General features: G+C 41.2%; 2 protein-coding genes across 2 annotated transcripts in view; both read left to right on the top strand.

Moving 5' to 3' along the window:
• The window catches only part of LOC139748900 (DNA repair endonuclease XPF-like), a 65527-nt gene extending 41193 nt beyond the window's left edge, over nt 1–24334 (top strand). The window contains exon 2 of the mRNA XM_071662263.1: nt 24291–24334. Coding sequence (XP_071518364.1) covers nt 24291–24334 — 44 coding nt within the window. The remainder of the gene's footprint in view (nt 1–24290) is intronic.
• Nucleotides 6796–24414, top strand: part of LOC139749154 (apolipoprotein D-like) — a 35066-nt gene continuing 17447 nt past the window's right edge. The window contains exon 1 of the mRNA XM_071662793.1: nt 6796–6885. The gene's annotated coding sequence lies outside the window, so the exon portion shown is untranslated. The remainder of the gene's footprint in view (nt 6886–24414) is intronic.

Below are 24414 nucleotides of genomic sequence, written 5' to 3'. Positions count from 1 at the left end.
GTGTACTTATGTATATGTCTCCTTTTAAGCCAGGTATTCCCAATCACCAGTCCTCTTTCAGCACATAAATCTACAACCTATTCACCGTTTTCATTTACAACACTGAACACCCCATATACACCAATTATTCCTTCATCTGCCACATTACTCACTTTTGCGTTCAAATCACCCATCACTATAACCCGGTCTCGTGCATCAAAACTACTAATACACTCACTCAGCTGCTCCCAAAACACCTGCCTCTCATGATCTTTTTCTCATGCCCAGGTGCATATGCACCAATAATCGCCCATCTCTCTCCATCCACTTTCAGTATTACCCATATCAATCTAGAGTTTACTTTCTTACACTCTATCACGTACTCCCACCACTCTTGTTTAAGTAGTGCTACTCCTTCCCTCGCTCTCTTTGTCTCCCTAACCCCTGACTCTACTCCCAAGACATTCCCAAACCACTCTTTCCCTTTACCTTGAATTTCGTTTCACTCCGAGCCAAAACATCCAGGTTCCTTTCCTCAAACTTACTACCTATTCTCAACTTGGATACATCCACACACATTTAGACGCCCAAATCTGAGCCTTCGATGATGAGCACTCCCCACGTGACTCCCTCTGTTCCCCCTTTTAGAAAGTTCAAAAACAAGGAGTGGAGGGTTTATAGAATCCCCCCCCTCCGCTTCCGTCCCCATTAGTCGCCTTCTAGGACACGTGAGGAATGCATGGGAAGTATTCTTTCTCCCATATATGTATGGCTCATGGTGAGGTGCCTGATGATTGGCAGAGTGCATGCCTAGTGCCATTGTACAAGGGCAAAGGGGATAAAAGTGAGTGTGCAAATTACAGAGATATAAGTTTGTTCAGTACTCCTGGTAAATTATATGGGAGGGTATTAACTGAAAGGGTGAAGGCATGTACAGAGCATCAGACTGGGAAGATCGGTCTGGTTTCAGAAGTTGTAGAGAATGCGTGGATCACGTGTTTGCTTTCAAAAATGTATGCGAGAAATACTTAGAAAAACATATGGATTTGTATTAAGCATTTATGGATCTGGAGAAGGCATATGACAGAGATGATAGGGATACTCTTTGGAAAGTGCTAAAAATATATGGTGTAGGAGGCAAGTTGCTAGAAGCAGTGAAATGTTTTATCGAGGATGTTAGGCATGTGCACGAGTAGGAAGAGAGGAAAGTGATTGGTTCTCAGTGATTGTAGGTTTACGGCAGGGGTGCGTGAAGGTTGTTTAATCTGTTTATGGATGGGGTTGTTAGGGAGGTGAATGGAAGAGTTTTGGAGAGAGGGGCAAGTATGCAGTCTGTTGTGAATGAGAGAGCATGGGAAGCGAGTCAGTTGTCATTTGCTAATGATACAACGCTGGTGGTTGATTCGGGTGAGAAACTGCAGAAGCTGGTGACTGAGTTTGGTAAAGTGTTTGAAAGAAGAAAGCTGAAAATAAACATGAATAAGAGGAAGGTTATTAGGTACAGTGGGGTTGAGGGACAAGTCAATTGGGAGGTAAGTTTGAATGGAGAGAAACTGGATGAAGTGAAGTGTTTTGGATATCTGGGAGTGGATTTAGCAGCGGATGGAACCATGGAAGCGGAAGTGAGTCACAGGGTGGGGGAGGGGACGAAAGTTCTGGGAGCCTTGAAGAATGTGTGGAAGTCGAGAACGTTATCTTGGAAAGCAAAAATGGGTATGTTTGTAGGAATAGTGGTTCCAGCAATGTTATATGGTTCCGAGGCGTGGGCTATAGATAGGGTTGTGCGGAGGAGGGTGGATTTGTTAGAAATGAGATGTTTGAGGACAATATATGGTGTGAGGTGATTTGATCCAATGAGAAATGAAAGGATATGAGAGATATGTGGTAATAAGAATAGTGTGGTTGAGACAGCAGAAGAGGGTGTTTTGAAATGGTTTGGTCACATGGAGAGAATGAATGAGGAAAGATTGACCAAGAGGATATATGTGTCAGAGGTGGAGGGAACGAGGAGAAGTGGGAGACCAAATTTGAGGTGGAAGGACGGAGTGAAAAAGATTTTGAGCGATCGGGGCCTGAACATGCAGGAGGTTGAAAGGCGTGCAAGGAATAGAGTGAATTGGAACGATGTGGTATACCGGGGTCGACATGCTGTCAATGGATTGAACCAGGGCATGTGAAGCGTCGGGGGTAAACAATGGAAAGTTTTGTGGGGCCTAGATGGCTAAAGGGAGCTGTGTTTCGGTGCATTATACATGACAGCTAGAGACTGAGTGTGAACGAATGTGGCCTTTGTTGTCTTTTCCTTGCGCTAACTCGAGCGCATGCGGGGGTAGGGGGTTGTCATTTCATGTGTGGATTAGTGGCGACGTGAATGAATAAAGGCAGCAGGTATGAATTATGTACATGTGTATGTATGTCTGTGTATTTACATATATGTATATGTTGAAATGAATAGGGTTGTATATGTGCTCGTGTGGAAGTGTATGTATATACATGTGGATGTGGGAGGATTGGGCCGTTCTTTCGTCTGTTTCCTTGCGCTACCTTGCTAGCGCGGGAGACAGCCACAAAGTATAATATTTATATATATATATATATATATATATATATATATATATATATATATATATATATATATATATATATATATATATATATATATATATAGAATACTTCCCACGTATTTCACGCGTATCGTAGAAGGCGAGTATAAAAAAGTATATTCTAGAATGATGTGGGTAAAACTGCAAGTGGATTGAGAGAGATGGGTGATTATTGGTGCCTATGCACCTGGTGATGAGAAGAAAGATCATGATAGGCAAGTATTTTATGGAGCTGCTGAGTGAGTGCGTTAGCAGCTTTGATGCACGAGACCGGGTTATAGCAATGGGTGATTTGAATGCGAAGGTGAGTAATGTGGCAGCTGAGGGTATGATTGGTGTACATGGGGTGATAAGTTTTGTAAAAGGAAAGAGTGAAGAACTTGCGCATTTGTATGCTGAAAGGGACTGGTGATTGGGAATGTTTGGTTTAAAAAGATATACATATCCATACATATGTGAGTAGGAGAGATGGTCAAAGAGCATTATTGGATTACGTGCTAATTGATAAGCATGTAAAAGAGAGACTTTTGGATGTGAATGTTCTGAGAGGGGCAGCTGGAGGGATGTCTGATCACTATCTTGTTTAGGCGAAGGTTAAGATTTGTAGAGGTTTTCAGAAAAGAAGAGAGACTGTTGGGGAAAAGAGAGAGGTGAGAGTAGATGAGTTTGGAAAGGAGACTTATGTGAGGAAGTACCAGAGGAGATTGAGGGCAGAATGGAAAAAGGTGAGAGTAAATGATGTAAGGGGAGTGAGGGAGGAATGGGATGTATTTAGGGAAGCAGTGATGGCTTGCGCAAAAGATGCATGTGGCATGAGAAAGGTGAGAGGTGGGCAGATTAGAAAGGGTAGTGAGTGGTGGGTTGAAGAAGTAAGATTATAAGTGAAAGAGAAGAGAGAGGCGTTTTGACGATTTTTGCAGGAAAGAAGTGCAAGTGACTGGGAGTTGTATTAAAGAAAGCAGAAGGAGGTCAAGAGAAAAGTTCAAGAGGTGAGAATGAGGGCAAATGAGAGTTTGGGTTAGAGAGTATCATCAAATTTTAGGGAGAATAAAAAGATGTTTAGGAAGGAGGTTAATAAAGTGCGTAAGACAAGAAAACAAATGGGAACATTTAAATGGGGCGGAAATAACAAGTAGTGGTGATGTGAGGAGATGTAGTGAGTATTTTGAAGGTTTGTTGAATGTATTTGATGATAGAGTGGCAGATATAGGGTGTTTTGGTTTGGTGGCGTGCGAAATGAGAGGGTTAGGGAGAATGGTTTGGTAAACAGAAAAGCGGTACTAAAAGCGTTGCGGAAGATGAAAGCCGGCAAAGCAGCGAGTTTGGATGGTATTGCTGTGTTGTTGATTGGTTAGCAAGGATATTCAGTGTATGTGTGGATTATGGTGAAATGCCTGAGGATTGGCGGAATGCATGCATAGTGCCAGTGTACAAAGGCAAAAGGGAACAAGGTGAGTGTTCAAATTCCAGAGGCATAAGTTTGTCGAGCATTCCTGGGAAATTTTATGGGATGGATTGATTGAGAGGGTAAAGGCATGTACAGAGCATCAGATTTGGGAAGAGCAATGTGGTTTTAGAAGTGGTAGAGGACGTGTGGATCAGGTGTTTGCTTTGAAGAATGTATGTGAGAAATACTTAGAAAAACAGATGTATTTGTATGTAGCATTTATGGATCTGGAGAAGGCATACGATAGGGTTGATAGAGATGCTTTGTGGAAAGTCTTCAGAGTATCGGGGTGGGAGGTAAGTTGCTAGAAGCAGTGAGAAGTTTATACAAAGGTCACGCAGCGTCCCAATAGACAAAATCAAAGAAGTAGAATAAACTTGCATGTACGACACATGTACAAGTATAATATCTCTACAGTTACATTATATGTATAAGTAAGGTACACGCTACAGGTACATTAATACATGTTCGGATGCAGTTCACCTATATGCATAGATACTGACCGAGTGTAATAGGTGTAAAACAGGCTACAGTAGCACAGTTACCTCACCTAATTCACCCACCTAGAGTAGGCAGAGGAAATGGAAGGATCAGGGACAAGGGACGTGAGCAGACAAGGAACGAGAGGGATCAAACAACGGGATGGGACTAGCAATGAAAACAGAACAAAGAGGCAGAAGAAAGACATAAATTCTGGACCACACGTTGCTAGTTGACTGCTCAGCCACGGGTAATCCTCCCAGGTGGCAGTAGCGCACCTCACTCACTGGTCATGGTTGTCGTGTGGAAGTTCTGTTTGTGGTTTGTTATTTGTGTGTTACGGAGAGAAAGTTTTACACTCGTGCTGCCTCATCATCTGACCTTATATGTATGTACCATGTCTTTTCTATGTGTGTATGCACACACACACACATACACACACACACACACACACACACACACACACACACACACACACACACACACAAGTCTAGGCTAGGTGTGTTTGTATGTGTGTTTGTGTGTGTGTGTGTGTGTGTGTGTGTGTGTGTGTGTGTACTTGAGAAACAAATTCTTTACTTCACTGGCAATGTTCTCATGAAGGAGTATCATACAATAATGTTTTTCTGTTCCATAATTCTAATCTACACCCAGAATTCCAGTACTATTGTTTCATACCGCCTGTTGGTCCTAGAACTTCGTATATGAGTTCTGCACTACACCTTATAATCTCATTCTTCACTATAGTAAGTAAAGCAGCGTCAGTCGAAGATAAACAACCATGAATTTTCTAGAACACGACCAAGTACGTGTACTGGACAAAGGCGCCGGAGGCTCTCTCTCTCTCTCTCTCTCTCTCTCTCTCTCTCTCTCTCTCTCTCTCTCTCTCTCTCTCTCTCTCTCTCTCTCTCTCTCTCTCTCTCTCTCTCTCTCTCTCTCTCCTCATTATCTAAGCTTCAGGAATATAGTTCAGGAAACAACTTGCTGAGCTTCTGTCACTTGGTATTGTGACGCAAGCTGATTCTTCCTCACCGTCACACAACAACAACATTCATCCCGTCACTCTCCCACACATCTGTTGCACGTGAACGTCACACACAAGATTCATTGCCAAATGAATATTATCCACCACCGTAACTCACGAATATTCCTTGTAACAATCACCTGTGAACAAACTGTCACTCACCCTCCTGCTCCTCCTCCTGCTATCAGTCACTCGGGCATTTTTTGTGTTGTTTACGTTCATTCTCATGAGAAACAAATTGCCTGAGTCATTCTACTCTTCTCAAAACAAGTATCTTCTTTATCTAACCCAGACGCCCTCATCTACCCTAACCCTCCTCCATCACTTTTGTACTAAAAGAACGCCTATAACCTTCTCCGGTCACCCTCATATCCAAAGAACGCCCATAATTTTTTTTCCATCACCTTCACACCCATTAGATGTCCATAATCTTCTACCATTACTCATACACCTCAAAACGTATATATAACCTTCTTCCATCACCTTCAGAACGTCCATAACCTTGTTTCATCACCTTCATAGTCAAAGAACGTCTATTCGTTCTTCCATCATTGTCTTACCTAAAGAACGTCTATAATATTCCCTCATTATCTTCTCACCCACAAAACGTTTATGATCTTTTTCCATTACCTTCAGACCTAAATCACGTCTACAATCTTTTTTCATCTCTTTCACAAACATACAACGCCAAAACCTTCTTCCTTCACCTTCACATTCAAAAAAATCTAGAACCTTCTATCACCTTCACACCCACAGAGCGTCTATAGCCTTCTCCCACAACTTTTACACCAAAAGCACGTATATATTCTTCTGTCATTTTCACACGTAAAGAATATCTATAACCTTATCACTTTCACAACCAAAGAATGTCTATAACTTTATCACTTTCACAACTAAAGAATGTTTGTAACCTTATCACTTTCACAACCAAAGAACATATACAACCTCATCACTCTCACACCCAAAGAACGTATATAGCTTTCTTCTATCACCTTCACTCCCAATAAAGAACGTCTTTTACCTTTTTCTATCACCTTCAAACCCACAAAATATCCATAACTTTCTCCCATCACCTTCACAGTCTAAACGCCCATAACCTGCCTCTGTCACCTTCACACACCAGTTTGTTCATCATCGTGACCCAGATACGCCTTCCACTGGTAAGACGAGACTATCACATTATCACTCAGGAACACATGGACTCACAAGTCATCAACTGATACCGCTGGGAGAGCTAACATGTGGCCACACGTGGACTCTTATATAAAGTGTTGTTCCTTCAGTATAAATGCTTCCACCAAGTTCATTCAAATTCATTGTTTATTCGGCAATACTGCATATCAGGAGGCAAGGTGAGCTGAATACTTTGATCTAGAGAAGCGTTACATAAGATTCATAGCGAAAATTTCACTCGACGTAGTTTTAAGTATACATTGTTAACCAGTTACCATACATCTATGACGTTCAAACTGTGGTGGTGAAGGCTTTAACAACACACCAGTTTAGTCAGTGCTTACTATTACATCCAATGATTGCTAGATAGTATGCATATAAAGAACATGTTCAGTGACATTTAGTCATACGTTTGCACTTAAGTATAAAACTCACCTGTGTTTAATCACTTGCCCGTAAGAAGAAATCAGAATTTTTTTAATAATTCTTACCAAGAAATGACTGATTCTACCAGTTCCGTCGGCATGGCTGCCAAATGTCATTATTCATAGGTTCGTTAGTGAGCTGAACTTAGGACTCTCAACTGCCAGACTCATTAAGGTTGTCAACGTCAACTTTCAAACATCACCTGAAAAATTTTGAACACCTATAGATATCAACCATAATTCTAAGACCTATGTGCTCTCCCAGTATGTATATTGCCTATGGTAACTGTTAACGGGTCAGTTCGATCCTTTATATCGAATGCTCTGGCAATATTCTTTTGTTGTTAATAAAGAACGAAGATGGATTGGTCATATTGCCACTGGCACATTTGTATTAGATGAAAATATCAACTTTTACCAATGAATGTAAGTGTTCTTCCTCAGTAAGCCAGTTCTAACGAATTCTATGATAAAAAAAAATTTACTTATGATCTTTGATCTGTGAAGGATGACCCTCAGTAGGATAAAGTCATAAATATTGGGCTCATGGAACCAAGGTATCTGTTAGTCACATCTCAGACCAAACAACCCAGTAATAACGCATAATATTCATTTGTTAAATGTATGAGGCAACATCGGTCTCTTTGTAGGAACAATATGTAAAATTTTCCCTCCCACTATGTTATGATAGCACCATCTTTATCTTCCTCAACGTTAGCCTTCATTCCTTTTCCCATTTCATACTCAAATTTCGGCGATAACTCTGTAAATCGTAATTCCTAAAAGAAAATCGTTAATACTGAAATCTAAAGAGTATCTTACGGATGTCAAGTTACATCTCAAAGTAATGTCTTATCAAGAGTAAGAGGAAATTAAATAAACGTAATGCACTAGGGAATATCCGGAAGTTATTGACGGTAAGTTTGAGATAATATATTTTTTATTTGATTCAATTAAAGTATCCTAGATCTTTCATTGATAAATCCCTTAAGTTGGCAAAAGAAATCATTTTATACTGTTGAACCGAAACCTCTCCTTGATACCGAGAATCTTTTAGCTCTCTCTTTTAGTGATAATTATACGTTACTTCCCAGATTGCTTAAATCCTTTAATGTAAATGTAGCTTTCAACAATTACAATACTATAAAGAATATTTTAATCAGAAACTAACAAGAAAATTCTGTTGGCTGTGTTTACAGAAAACCATGTAAAAAGTGTAATTTGTTTTATGTTAGGCAGAATAGTAAAGATCTTTATGTTAGTTTTAGCAACATGAATATAACATAAGAAAATGACAAAAATCAGATGCTTTGCTTCAATCAATCTTACAAATTGTGATCATTGTATTGACTGGAGTAACGCCAATTCAGTTATCAACTGTAACACTTTACCACGAAAAATATAAATGAATCTTCTATTATCGAATACACAAAGAATCGTAACCTTGATATTTGCGAAGGTGTATACAAATACACAAAGAATAGTAACATTAATATTAGCGAAGATCTGTATAAACTGAATAGCTTTGTCGTAGGCAAAATTTTTAAACAGTTCCCTTTCTTGTCCACATATCAAAGATCTTATAACATGCATGACGCCAGACACAAATGACACCAAAACGAACACCAATCATCCAGTAACACTTGTTTACAAATGGCATCTTAGCTACGTCTCTTCCTTGTATATCAACTGACTGTTCTACGTCTTCTCTCTCAATCTTGTATCTCCCCTATGTGATCATTACACGAAAGCGCACTTGGTAACTCATCGTTTTTCATTTTCCTAGCGGTTCTATGCATATATCATACATGCAGAAGCTGGAGAGTGAGTTTGGTAAAGTGTGTGAAACAAGAAAGCTGCGAGTAAATGTGAATAAGAGCAAGGTTATTAGGTACAGTAGGGTTGAGGGTCAAGTCAATTGGGAGGTAAGTTTGAATGGAGAAAAACTGGAGGAAGTGAAGTGTTTTAGATATCTGGGAGTACATTTAGCAGCGGATGGAACCATGGAAGCGGAAGTGAGTCACAGGATGGGAGAGGGAGCGAAGGGTCTGGGAGCATTCAAGAATGTGTGGAAGGCGAGAACGTTATCTCGGAGAGCAAAAATGGGTATGTTTGAGGGAACAGTGATTCCAACAATGTTATATTACTGCAAAGGATGGGATATAGATAGGGTTGTGCAGAGGAAGGAGGATGTGTTGAAAATAAAATGTTTAAAGACAATATGGGGTGTGAGGTGGTTTGATCAGGTAAGTAATGAAAGGGTAAGAGAGATGTGTGGTAATAAAAAGAGTGTGGTTGAGAGAGCAGAATAGGGCGAGTTGAAATGGTTTGGACATGTGGTATACCGGGGTCGAAGTGCTATCATTGGATTGAACCAGACCATATGAAGCCTCTAGGGTAAACCTTGGAAAGGTCTGTGGGGCCTGGATGTGCAAAGGGAGCTGTGGTTTCGGTGCATTACACAGGACAGCTAGAGACTTTCCTTGCGCTACCTCGATGAAGGCAGCAAGTATGAATATGTACATGTGTATATATGTATATGTCTGTGTATGTATATGTATGTATAAGGAGAAATGTATATGTGCGTGTGTGGGCCTTTGAGTATATAATTGTGTATGTGGGTTGGTTAGGCCATTCCTCGTCTGTTGCCTTGCGCTACCTCGCTAACGCGGTTCACGGCGATTAAGTATGATGAATAGATAAATGCATATATGTATATATATATATATATATATATATATATATATATATATATATATATATATATATATATATATATATTTTTTTTTTTTTTTTTTGTCGCTGTCTCCCGCGTTTGCGAGATAGCGCAAGGAAACAGACGAAAGAAATGGCCCCCCCCCCCCATACACATGTATATACATACGTCCACACACGCAAATATACATACCTACACAGCTTTCCATGGTTTACCCCAGACGCCTCACATGCCTTGATTCAATCCGCTGACAGCACGTCAACCCCGGTATACCACATCGCTCCAATTCACTCTATTCCTTGCCCTCCTTTCACCCTCCTGCATGTTCAGGCCCCGATCACACAAAATCATTTTCACTCCATCTTTCCACCTCCAATTTGGTCTCCCTCTTCTCCTCGTTCCCTCCACCTTAGACACATATATTCTCTTGGTCAATCTTTCCTCACTCATTCTCTCCATGTGCCCGAACCATTTCAAAACACCCTCTTCTGCTCTCTCAAACACGCTCTTTTTATTTCCACACATCTCTCTTACCCTTACGTTACTTACTCGATCGAACCACCTCACACCACATATTGTACTCAAACATCTCATTTCCTGCACATCCATCCTCCTGCGCACAACTCTATCCATAGCCCACGTCTCGCAACCATACAACATTGTTGGAACCACTATTCCTTCAAACATACCCATTTTTGCTTTCCGAGATAATGTTCTCGACTTCCACACATTTTTCAAGGCTTCCAGAATTTTCGCCCCCTCCCCCACCCTATGATCCACTTCCGCTTCCATGGTTCCATCCGCTGCCAGATCCACTCCCAGATATCTAAAACACTTTACTTCCTCCAGTTTTTCTCCATTCAAACTTACCTACCAATTGACTTGACCCTCAACCCTACTGTACCTAATAACCTTGCTCTTATTCACATTTACTCTTAACTTTCTTCTTTCACACACTTTACCAAACTCAGTCACCAGCTTCTGCAGTTTCTCACATGAATCAGCCACCAGCGCTGTATCATCAGCGAACAACAACTGACTCACTCCCAAGCTCTCTCATCCCACACAGACTTCATACTTGCCCCTCTTTCCAAAACTCTTGCATTCACCTCCCTAACAACCCCATCTATAAACAAATTAAACAACCATGGAGACATCACACACCACTGCCGCAAACCTACATTCACTGAGAACCAATCACTTTCCTCTCTTCCTACACGTACACATGCCTTACATCCTCGATAAAAACTTTTCACTGCTTCTAACAACTTGCCTCCCACACCATATATTCTTAATACCTTCCACAGAGCATCTCTATCAACTCTATCACATGCCTTCTCCAGATCCATAAATGCTTTATACAAATCCATTTGCTTTTCTAAGTATTTCTCACATACATTCTTCAAAGCAAACACCTGATCCACACATCCTCTACCACTTCTGAAACCACACTGCTCTTCCCCAATCTGATGCTCTGTACATGCCTTCACCCTCTCAATCAATACCCTCCCATATAATTTACCAGGAATACTCAACAAACTTATACCTCTGTAATTTGAGCATTCACTCTTATCCCCTTTGACTTTGTACAGTGGCACTATGCACGCATTCCGCCAATCCTCAGGCACCTTACCATGAGTCATACATACATTAAATAACCTTACCAACCAGTCAACAATACAGTCGCCCCTTTTTTAATAAATTCCACTGCAATACCATCCAAACCTGCTGCCTTGCCGGCTTTCATCTTCCGCAAAGCTTTTACTACCTCTTCTCTGTTTACCAAATCATTTTCCCTAACCCTCTCACTTTGCACACCACCTCGACAAATATATATATATATATATATATATATATATATATATATATATATATATATATATATATATATATATATATATATATTCCTTTGTCGCTGTCTCCCGCGTTAGCGAGGTACCGCAAGGAAACAAACGAAACAATGGCCCAAACCACCCACATACACGTGTATATACATACACGTCCACACACGCAAATGTACATACCTATACATCTCAACGTATACATATATATACACACAGACATATACATATATACACATGTACATAATTCATACTGTCTGCCTTTACTTATTCCCATCGCCACCTCGCCACACATGGAATAACAACCCCCTCCCCCCTCATGTGTGCGAGGTAGCGCTAGGAAAAGACAACAAAGGCCACATTCGTTCACACTCAGTCTCTAGCTGTCATGTAATAATGCATCGAAACCACAGCTCCCTTTCCACATCCACGCCTCACAGAAATTTCCATGGTTTACCCCCGACGCTTCACATGCCCTGGTTGAATCCATTGACAGCACGTCGATCCCGGTATACTACATCATTCCAATTCACTCTATTCCTTGCACGCCTTTCACCCCCCTGCATGTTCAGGCCCCGATCACTCAAAATCTTTTTCACTCCATCTTTCCACCTCCAATTTGGTCTTCCACTTCTCCTCGTTCCCTCCACCTCTGATACATATATCCTCTTGGTCAGTCTTTCCTCACTCCATTCTCTCTCAACCACACTCTTTATTACCACGCATCTCTCTTACCCTTACATTATTTACTCGATCAAACCACCTCACACCACATATTGTACTCAAACATCTCATTTCCAGCACAACCATCCTCCTGCGCACGACTCTATCCATAGCCTATGCCTCGCAACCATACAACATTGTTGGAACCACTATTCCTTCAAACATACCCATTTTTCTTTCCGAGATAATGTTCTCGACTTCCAAACATTCTTCAAGGCTCCCAGAATTTTCGCCCCCTCCCCCACCCTATGATTCACTTCCGCTTCCATGGTTTCATCCGTTGCCAAATCCACTCCTAGATATCTAAAACACCTCACTTACTCCAGTTTTTCTCCATTCAAACTTACCTCCCAGTTGACTTGACCCTCAAAACTACTGTACCTAATAACCTTGCTCTTATTCACATTTACTCTCAACTTTCTTCTTTCACACACTTTACCAAACTCAGTCACCAGCTTTTGCAGTTTCTCACATGAATCAGCCACCAGCGCTGTATCATCAGCGAACAACAACTGACTCACTTCACAAGCTCTCTCATCCACAACAGACTGCATACTTGCCACTCTTTCCAGAACTCTTGCATTCACCTCCCTAACAACCCCATCCATAAACAAATTAGACAACCATGGAGACCTCACACACCCCTGCCGCAAACCTACATTCACTGAGAACCAATCACTTTCCTCTCTTCCTACACGTACACATGCCTTACATCCTCGATAAAAACTTTTCACTGCTTCTAACAACTTGCCTCCCACACCATATATTCTTAATACCTTCCATTGAGCATCTCTATCAACTCTATTATATGCCTCTTCTAGATCCATAAATGCTACATACAAATCCATTTGCTTTTCTAAGTATTTCTCACATACATTCTTCAAAGCAATCACCTGATCCACACATCCTCTACCACTTCTGAAACCACACTGCTCTTCCTCAATCTGATGCTCTGTACATGCCTTCACCCTCTCAATCAATACCCTCCCATACAATTTAACAGGAATACTCAACAAACTATACCTCTGTAATTTGAGCACTCACTTTTATCCCCTTTGCCTTCGTACAATGGCACTTTGCAAGCATTCTGCCAATCCCCAGGCACCTCACCATGAATCATACAAACATTAAATAACCTTACCATCCAGTCAACAATACAGTCACCCCATTTTTTAATAAATTTCGCTGCAATACCATCCAAACATGCTGCCTTGCCGCTTTCATCTTCCGCAAAGCTTTAACTACCTCTTCTCTATTTACCAAATCATTTTCCCTAACCCTCTCACTTTGCACACCACCTCGACCAAAACACCCTATATCTGCCACTCTATCATCAAACACATTCAACAAACCCTCAAAATACTCACTCCTTCTCCTTCTCACATCACTACTACTTGTCATCACCTACCCATTAGCCCCCTTCACTGAAGTTCCCATTTGCTCCCTTGTCTTACGCATTTTATTTATCTCCTTCCAGAACATCTTTTTATTCTCCCTAAAATTTAATGATACTCTCTCACCCCAACTCTCGTTTGCCCTCTTTTTCACCTCTTGCACCATTCTCTTGACCTCCTGCCTCTTTCTTTTATACATCTCCCACTCATTTGCATTTTTTCCGTGCATAAATCGTCCAAATGCCTCTCTCTTCTCTTTCACTAACAATCTTACTTCTTCATTCCACCACTCACTAACCTTTCTAATCTGCCCACCTCCCACGCTTCTCATGCCACATGCATCTTTTGCGCAAGCCATCACTGCTTCCCTAAATACATCCCATTCCTCCCCCACTCCCCTTACCTCCTTTGTTCTCTCCTTTCCCCATCCTGTACTCAGTCTCTCCTGGTACTTCCTCACACAAGTCTCTTTCCCAAGCTCACTTACTCTCACCACTCTCTTCACCCCAACATTCTCTCTTCTTTTCTGAAAACCCCTACAAATCTTCACTTTCGCCTCCACAAGATAATGATCAGACATCCCTCCATTTGCACATCTCAACACATTAACATCCAAAAGTCTCTCTTTCGCGCGCCTATCAATTAACACGTAATCCAATAACGCTCTCTGGCCATCTCTCTTACTTACATACGTATACTTATGTATATCTCGCTTTTTAAACCAGGTATTCCCAATCACCAGTCCTTTTTCAGCACATAAATCTACAAGCTCTCCACCATTTCCATTTACAACATTGAACACCCCATGTATACCAATTATTCCCTCAGCTGCCACATTACTCACCTTTGCATTCAAATCACCCATCACTATAACCCGGTCTTGTGCATCAAAACCACTAACACACTCATTCAGCTGCTCCCAAAACACTTGCCTCTCATGATCTTTCTTCTCATGCCCAGATGCATATGCACCAATAATCACCCATCTCTCTCCATCAACTTTCAGTTTTACCCATATCAATCTAGAATTTACTTTCTTACACTCTATCACATACTCCAACAACTCCTGTTCCAGGAGTAGTGCTACTCCTTCCCTTGCTCTTGTCCTCTCACTAACCCCTGACTTTACTCCCAAGACATTCCCAAACCATTCTTCCCTTTTTACCCTTGAGCTTCGTTTTACTCAGAGCCAAAACATCCAGGTTCCTTTCTTCAAACATACTACCTATCTCTCCTTTTTTCTCATCTTGGTTACATCCACACACATTTAGACACCCCAAAATGAGCCTTCGAGGAGGATGAGCACTCCCCGCATGACTCCTTCTTCTGTTTCCCCTTTTAGAAAGTTAAAATACAAGGAGGGGAGGGTTTCTGGCCCCCTGCTCCCGTCCCCTCTAGTCGCCTTCTACGACACGTGAGGAATGCGTGGGAAGTATTTTCTCCCTTATCCCCAGGGATATATATATATATATATATATATATATATATATATATATATATATATATACATATATATATATATATATATATATATATATATATATATATGGATGTGCTGGAAATGAGATGTTTGAGGACAGTATGTGGTGTGAGGTGATTTGATCGAGTAAGTAACGTAAGGGTGAGAGAGATGTGTGGAAATAAAAAGAGCGTGGTTGAGAGAGCAGAAGAGGGTGTTTTGAAATGGTTCGGGCACATGGAGAGAATGAGTGAGGAAAGATTGACCAAGAGAATATATGTGTCGGAGGTGGAGGGAACGAGGAGAAGAGGGAGACCAAATTGGAGGTGGAAAGATGGAGTGAAAATGATTTTGTGTGATCGGGGCCTGAACATGCAGGAGGGTGAAAGGAGGGCAAGGAATAGAGTGAACTGGAGCGATGTGGTATACCGGGGTTGACGTGCTGTCAGTGGATTGAATCAAGGCATGTGAAGCGTCTGGGGTAAACCATGGAAAGCTGTGTAGGTATGTATATTTGCGTGTGTGGACGTATGTATATACATGTGTATGGGGGTGGGTTGGGCCATTTCTTTCGTCTGTGTCCTTGCGCTACCTCGCAAACGCGGGAGACAGCGACAAAGCAAAAAAAAAAAAAATATATATATATATATATATATATATATATATATATATATATATATATATATATATATAAATATATATATATATATATATATATATATATATATATATATATATATATATATATATATATATATATATATATATATATATATATATATATTCCTATGAGTCCACTGGGAAAATGACACACGATAAGCTCCCAAGTACACTTTCGTGTAGTAATCACATCATCAGGGGAGATACAAGAGAGAAATATAAGTCAGCTGATATACAACGAAAAGACGTAGCTAGGACGCCGAACGATCCCCCAACCTGGTTTATCTAATGTGTTGCAGTTGCCCTCTGACCTGACACAAGATACAACGAACTAATCGTTTACTCATTTTTGTCAATTTTGTATAGACACGACCTTGATCTTAATACTTGTTGACTTTGTCATAAAGGAAGTTTCAGAGAGATGTATACAACTTTGAACTTTATTGACATTTGAACAATAAGACTTAAAACATAAGTAACTTGAAACTGACCTTAATGTGTGCTCTCTCTATGGCACGTACATACGTACTAAATACGCGATCATGGAAAAGTCTACATCGCACATTAACATCTTCTCAGCTGCACTACAATGTGTGGATCTCATGAGGGTTTTCAGAGCCAGAGAATCGAACAATGTGTCAGTTTACCATCCTAAACAAGGTGTCACCTGTGTCATGAGATGAGATTGCAGTGAAGATATGGCTGAAGTGAAGATAGCAGCAGCGTAGTGAATATGATGACGTAGTGAAAATGGTGTTTAAAATGAATACTCCACAACCTCGGACACACCTACTTGAGTTTCATTTGCCAAAAGTTCTGAGGATATTTTTTTGTTTGTAAGTTATCTCAAGAACCTGAACCAGTCTTCGTGATGATGATCAGGGTGAGCAGTTATATACCAATTGCGTCATAACTGGCATACTGTCAAATACGTCCTGGGCGACCTTATCTCAACAAGTATGACGTTAATTTTCTCTGATGATCGCCACACCAGATGAATATCTATACGTCTGCTCTGCATTATTTTAACTCATTAGCATCAGGTATGTAGGTAGATGCGAGATGCACTCATCAACCATCAAGGACTATTTTCAATAATGGAAATCCAAGATGGCCGCCATATGTCTGCAGAAGACTGTTATATCATTAGTATCATTCTCCACTTTCGTCTACATGATTAATTCCTTGTATGAAATGACGTGTGTGTGTGTGTGTGTGTGTGTGTGTGTGTGTGTGTGTGTGTGTGATGGTAGTTATAGTGAGGTGTATCATCGTTGACATACTCATTTGTTGTCTATCACAAAAACCTTATCTTTATAGGTATTTTGTATTGTGCTGAGAATGTGATACCTGATAGCAGTTCATTCACTCTGATGATGATAAAGAATGAAGTGTCTTCAGATGAAAAAGTGGTTACATGACCAAGTTATTCTTAAGATACTTTCGCTATTGATGGTCTGCAAGAAACGAAAATGCTCACAAACCATATTGTGTTGATGACTGACACATCTACCATCTACTCCTCTTACACCGTTCTCCTCATATCATGAATACTATAACCGTAGCGCATAACTTTACAGTAATCATCATACCAAACCCCAACATTGACAATACAATAAGAAAATATAACTTTGATTGGAGATCATAACCTACCACCACGATGCAAACATACTATCACCACGATGCAAACATACTATCACCACGATGCAAACATACTATCACCACGATGCAAACATACTATCACCACGATGCAAACATACTATCACCACGATGCAAACATACTATCACCACGATGCAAACATACTATCACCACGATGCAAACATACTATCACCACGATGCAAACATACTATCACCACGATGCAAACATACTATCACCACGATGCAAACATACTATCACCACGATGCAAACATACTATCACCACGATGCAAACATACTATCACCACGATGCAAACATACTATCACCACGATGCAAACATACTATCACCACGATGCAAACATATTATCACCACGATGCAAACATACTATCACCACGATGCAAACATATTATCACCACGATGCAAACATACTATCACCACGATGCAAACATACTATCACCACGATGCAAACATGCTATCACCACGATGCAAACATATTATCACCACGATGCAAACATGCTATCACCACGATGCAAACATACTATCACCACGATGCAAACATGCTATCACCACGATGCAAACATACTATCACCACGATGCAAACATACTATCACCACGATGCAAACATATTATCACCACGATGCAAACATACTATCACCACGATGCAAACATACTATCACCACGATGCAAACATATTATCACCACGATGCAAACATGCTATCACCACGATGCAAACATACTATCACCACGATGCAAACATGCTATCACCACGATGCAAACATACTATCACCACGATGCAAACATACTATCACCACGATGCAAACATACTATCACCACGATGCAAACATACTATCACCACGATGCAAACATATTATCACCACGATGCAAACATACTATCACCACGATGCAAACATACTATCACCACGATGCAAACATGCTATCACCACGATGCAAACATACTATCACCACGATGCAAACATACTATCACCACGATGCAAACATATTATCACCACGATGCAAACATACTATCACCACGATGCAAACATACTATCACCACGATGCAAACATATTATCACCACGATGCAAACATACTATCACCACGATGCAAACATACTATCACCACGATGCAAACATGCTATCACCACGATGCAAACATACTATCACCACGATGCAAACATACTATCACCACGATGCAAACATATTATCACCACGATGCAAACATACTATCACCACGATGCAAACATACTATCACCACGATGCAAACATGCTATCACCACGATGCAAACATACTATCACCACGATGCAAACATACTATCACCACGATGCAAACATGCTATCACCACGATGCAAACATGCTATCACCACGATGCAAACATACTATCACCACGATGCAAACAAACTATCACATCATGCACCACCAGTCTCATTGTGCATTATGAACCCGTCACTGCCATAATTACAACACAATTACCATCATACTAAAACAATGTTATATTCATGTGCCACGTGGATGTTATATCAATGTGCCACGTGGATGTTATATCCATGTGCCACGTGGATGTTATATCCATGTCCCACATGGATGTTATATCCATGTGCCACGTGGATGTTATATCCATGTCCCACGTGGATGTTATATCCATGTGCCACGTGGATGTTATATCCATGTGCCACGTGGATGTTATATCCATGTGCCACGTGGATGTTATATCCATGTGCCACGTGGATGTTATATCCATGTGCCACGTGGATGTTATATCCATGTGCCACGTGGATGTTATATCCATGTGCCACGTGGATGTTATATCCATGTGCCACGTGGATGTTATATCCATGTGCCACGTGGATGTTATATCCATGTGCCACATGGATGTTATATCCATGTGGATATTATATCAATGTGCCACGTGGATGTTATATCCATGTGCCACGTGGATGTTATATCCATGTGCCAATGGATGTTATATCCATGGATATTATATCAATGTGCCACGTGGATGTTATATCCATGTGCCACGTGGACGTTATATCCATGTTCCACATGGATGTTATATCCATGTGGATATTACATCAATGTGCCACGTGGATGTTATATCCATGTGCCACGTGGATGTTATATCCATGTGCCAATGGATGTTATATCCATGGATATTATATCAATGTGCCACGTGGATGTTATATCCATGTGCCACGTGGACGTTATATCCATGTTCCACATGGATGTTATATCCATGTGGATATTACATCAATGTGCCACGTGGATGTTATATCCATGTGCCACGTGGATGTTATATTCATGTGCCACGTGGATGTTATACCCATGTGCCATGTGGATGTTATATCCATGTGCCACGTGGATGTTATACCCATGTGCCACGTGGATGTTATATTCATGTGCCACGTGGATGTTATATCCATGTGCTACGTGGATGTTATATCCATGTGCCACTTGGATGTTATATTCATGTGCCACGTGGATGTTATATCCATGTGCCACGTGGATGTTATATCCATGTGACACATGGATGTCATATCCATGTGGATGTTATATCAATGTGCCACGTGGATGTTATATCCATGTGCCACGTGGATGTTATATCCATGTGCCACGTGGATGTTATATCATGTGCCAAGTGGATGTTATATCCATGTGCCACGTGGATGTTATATTCATGTGCCACGTGGATGTTATATCCATGTGCCACGTGGATGTTATATCCATGTGCCACGTGGATGTTATATTCATGTGCCACGTGGATGTTATATCCATGTGCCACGTGGATGTTATATCCATGTGCCACGTGGATGTTATATCCATGTGCCACGTGGATGTTATATCATGTGCCACGTGGATGTTATATCCATGTGCCACGTGGATGTTATATCCATGTGCCAAGTGGATGTTATATCCATGTGCCACGTGGATGTTATATCCATGTGCCACGTGGATGTTATATCCATGTGCCACGTGGATGTTATATCCATGTGCCACGTGGATGTTATATCCATATGCCACGTGGATGTTATATCCATATGCCACGTGGATGTTATATCCATGTGCCACGTGGATGTTATATCCATATGCCACGTGGATGTTATATCCATGTGCCACGTGGATGTTATATCCATATGCCACGTGGATGTTATATCCATGTGCCACGAGGATGTTATATCCATGCGTCATGTGGATGTTATATCCATGTGCCACGTGGATGTTATATCCATATGCCACGTGGATGTTATATCCATGTGCCACGTGGATGTTATATCCATGTGCCACGTGGATGTTATATCCATGTGCCACGTGGATGTTATATCCATATGCCACGTGGATGTTATATCCATATGCCACGTGGATGTCATATCCATGTGCCACGTGGATGTTATATCCATATGCCACGTGGATGTTATATCCATGTGCCACGTGGATGTTATATCCATATGCCACGTGGATGTTATATCCATGTGCCACGTGGATGTTATATCCATATGCCACGTGGATGTTATATCCATGTGCCACGTGGATGTTATATCCATATGCCACGTGGATGTTATATCCATGTGCCACGTGGATGTTATATCCATATGCCACGTGGATGTTATATCCATGTGCCACGTGGATGTTATATCCATATGCCACGTGGATGTTATATCCATGTGCCACGTGGATGTTATATCCATATGCCACGTGGATGTTATATCCATGTGCCACGTGGATGTTATATCCATATGCCACGTGGATGTTATATCCATGTGCCACGTGGATGTATCAACAAGCTTGAGACAATGTAAGAGTAACAACAGTGGTTTATAATCATGATAATGTTAGCCACTACCACAATTCAACATAAGTCAACACTGGCTAAGCTCTAAATGCATCATCAGCTTATCTCATTCATCGTGGGCAGCTGGTTCAGACCGAGTGTTCTGATGTCACATCCTAACTGGTCATCATCAAACTAATGAAATGTGAATGAATTATTCCTCAGGATCCACACACTTTCAGCTGATGTTCGTGTACAAGACCTATTTGATTATGCATTCTTCTACATCTTTGCCACATTGTACAGTGCACTTGGGTTAACACTCTTCACAGACTTCGGCTGGTTTCCAAAATTATGTTGCATATATCTGTCTAGGTCATATCTTGCATGATTAACACATTATAGTTTATTCTTCCTACATACTTGGTACACAAATATTGCGCATATCAACAATGTTTCTACCGACGAAATTTCACGTGCCCAGTTCTGAAAGAAGATAGACCTTGAATTCATCATTTTTTTTATCATGAAGTCACATGGGTTTGAACTTTCCTTTATTCAAGGACGAGGCAGAGAAATCACAGACTGTGAAAGCATGTAGTCCAGGTAAGGCTTCCAGATCGCCCTTGTCTATAACACCCACCAAGTCTTCTACGTCACTGTGACGTCATGTGTTGTTGTTTGGCTGGTGAGACCTGCATGCAGGGACAATCTAGCAGTAGTATGTTGCTGAGGCATGCAGTACTGGAGAGCGACCAGCACGTCTGTGATGATACTTCTGATGATGACATTGGTTACTTATCAATGCTGTGTAGGGTTGTGTAAGTGGAACACCATTCCGTTACCACCTTCATGATGCTATGTGAAGACTGGCACAGACGGACGCACCATGCCATCGGTACTGGTGAAATAGAACTAGTCGTTGCCTAATGGAAGATACAATTGGTGACCACATCAGCATAACTCTATGGCTCAGACCTGGAGGAGTGTGCACTTATAAATAAAGATGATTTCACTGCAGTCTGCCCAGTCTTGGACGATCTGAACTGGACCCACGTTGCTGTCCTGCGAACAGTGAAACTGTCCTTCTGTGTTCTTGATGTCCTTGATAAAGGGAGAAACACGTGTATCACAGACGTAATGGACTTGCCCCGTCATTTGATACGAGTGAAATTGTATCATTCTGATAAAACCGCCATACGTCGGTGGAAGGTTCTGCTGTGTATGTAGCATCTGGTAATGCCACCATACGTCACTGGAAGGTTCTGCTGTGTATGTAGCATCTGGTAATGCCACCATACGTAGTGGAAGTTTCTGCTGTGTATGTAGCATCTGGTAATGCCACCATACGTAGTGGAAGTTTCTGCTGTGTATGTAGCAGAAATGTTCCATCAACAATGGTGGGGTTACCTTTACTAGGATTGGCACAATCAAACACCATAGTCTCTAGCCTTCGTATCACCTCTGATTTACTTACTGGGTTGCATCATGTATCCGTGTGTGCCGAGGACAGTAGAATCGGTGTGAGAGAAAATTCAGAACTTTCGAACGATCGGTCTTTTCCACTGTATTGACCAGATGTATCTGATCTAAAAGGTCACTTGCTTCTTACAATTCTTTCTTCTCTTTTGTTTGAACTTTAGTCTTTACTTCAGCAAACAAAAAAGTTGTTAACTTTGCGCCCCGGAACTGTCTTACCCTATCGGAATTCAGCAGATCAAGCTTCACCCTGTGTAACCTAACCCAGGAGGTCATCTTTGACAGGATCTGCAACTTCCTGTCTAGAGGCAAGATGCTTGAAATTGTCGTCTACATCCTCTGTAAATGTGTTCACTGTAGACTGAATATCCGAGACAAGTTTAGATAGATCATCAAGGTCTTTCTGAATCTTATATAACTTCAGATATTTCGTGTCATCAGATGAGGCTACCCCTGCCATCAGTGTCTTCAGATGATGCTATCCATGCCAGTAATGCTATTAGATAATGCTATCCCTGTCAGTAATGTCATCATATGGGGCTATCCCTGCCAGTAGTATCTTCAGATGAGGCTACCCCTGCCAATGATGTCATCAGATGAGGCTACCCCTGCCAATAATGTCTCAGATGAGGCTACCCCTGCCAATAACGTCATCAGATGAGACTACCCCTGCCAATAATGTCATCAGATGAGGCTACCCCTGCCAATAATGTCATCATATCGGGCTATGCCTACCAGTAATATCTTCAGATGAGGCTACCCCTGCTAGTGTTGAAAGGTTCACAGCCACTGAGCTGCGTATTGATCTAGTCACCATCCAGCAATTCCTTGCATAACCTAAGAGCGTGAGTGAGACTTCGCTAGTTACAAGGGATGCACTGCATCAGCATTCAAGGTCTGTTCAAGTGTCATATCCACAGTAGGATGTGAGAATGACTGCAGTACGCCTGATTAAGAGGGCTTCACCATCTGACATCTGAAGCACACCAGCATAGCGGCTTCACGCACAGAATCCAATGTTGGGCTGTTCTGCCATGCTGACCAACCAGGGTGTGTTCAGCGTATGTATCACATTCATTCATAAGTTTGACATACTCATCTGTCTGCTTCACTACAGGGCTGGGAATATGAACGACGGCCTTGACTCCTCTTACGGGATCTTATTCATTAACTGTGTCCATAGCGCTAAATTCACTCGGGGATATATTTTGGGTATATCAAAAGGTTAGAATATTGCCATCATCTGATCTATGCTTCGTTAAATGTACCAAATACAGATTAAGATGTTCATCATTGAGTTTTGTCACCGAAACTTTACTTACCAGCTTTCGTGTAGGTCTTACGGAACTTCATCATAACGAACGTCAGTGTGGAATGAAGTTATTTACCATCTAGCTACAAAAAAGAGTTGTCATGTATGTGATATGATTAGAATTTCTGTTGTCACAGTTGTATCTGACTGCCACCTTAACTTGTTCTTCCCACAGATGGTGTGGATGATGGTGATCTTGCTCATGTTGTAGCCATCTAAATCTGTCTTTCCACAGATGGCGAGGATGGGGGGTGGTCATGCTGGTATTGTAATTAATAACCCTGTGAACCTATGCATCC

The sequence above is a fragment of the Panulirus ornatus genome, chromosome 6, assembly GCF_036320965.1.
Source record: "Panulirus ornatus isolate Po-2019 chromosome 6, ASM3632096v1, whole genome shotgun sequence".
NCBI lineage: Eukaryota > Metazoa > Arthropoda > Malacostraca > Decapoda > Palinuridae > Panulirus > Panulirus ornatus.
This window is presented reverse-complemented; position numbering and strand designations above follow the sequence as displayed.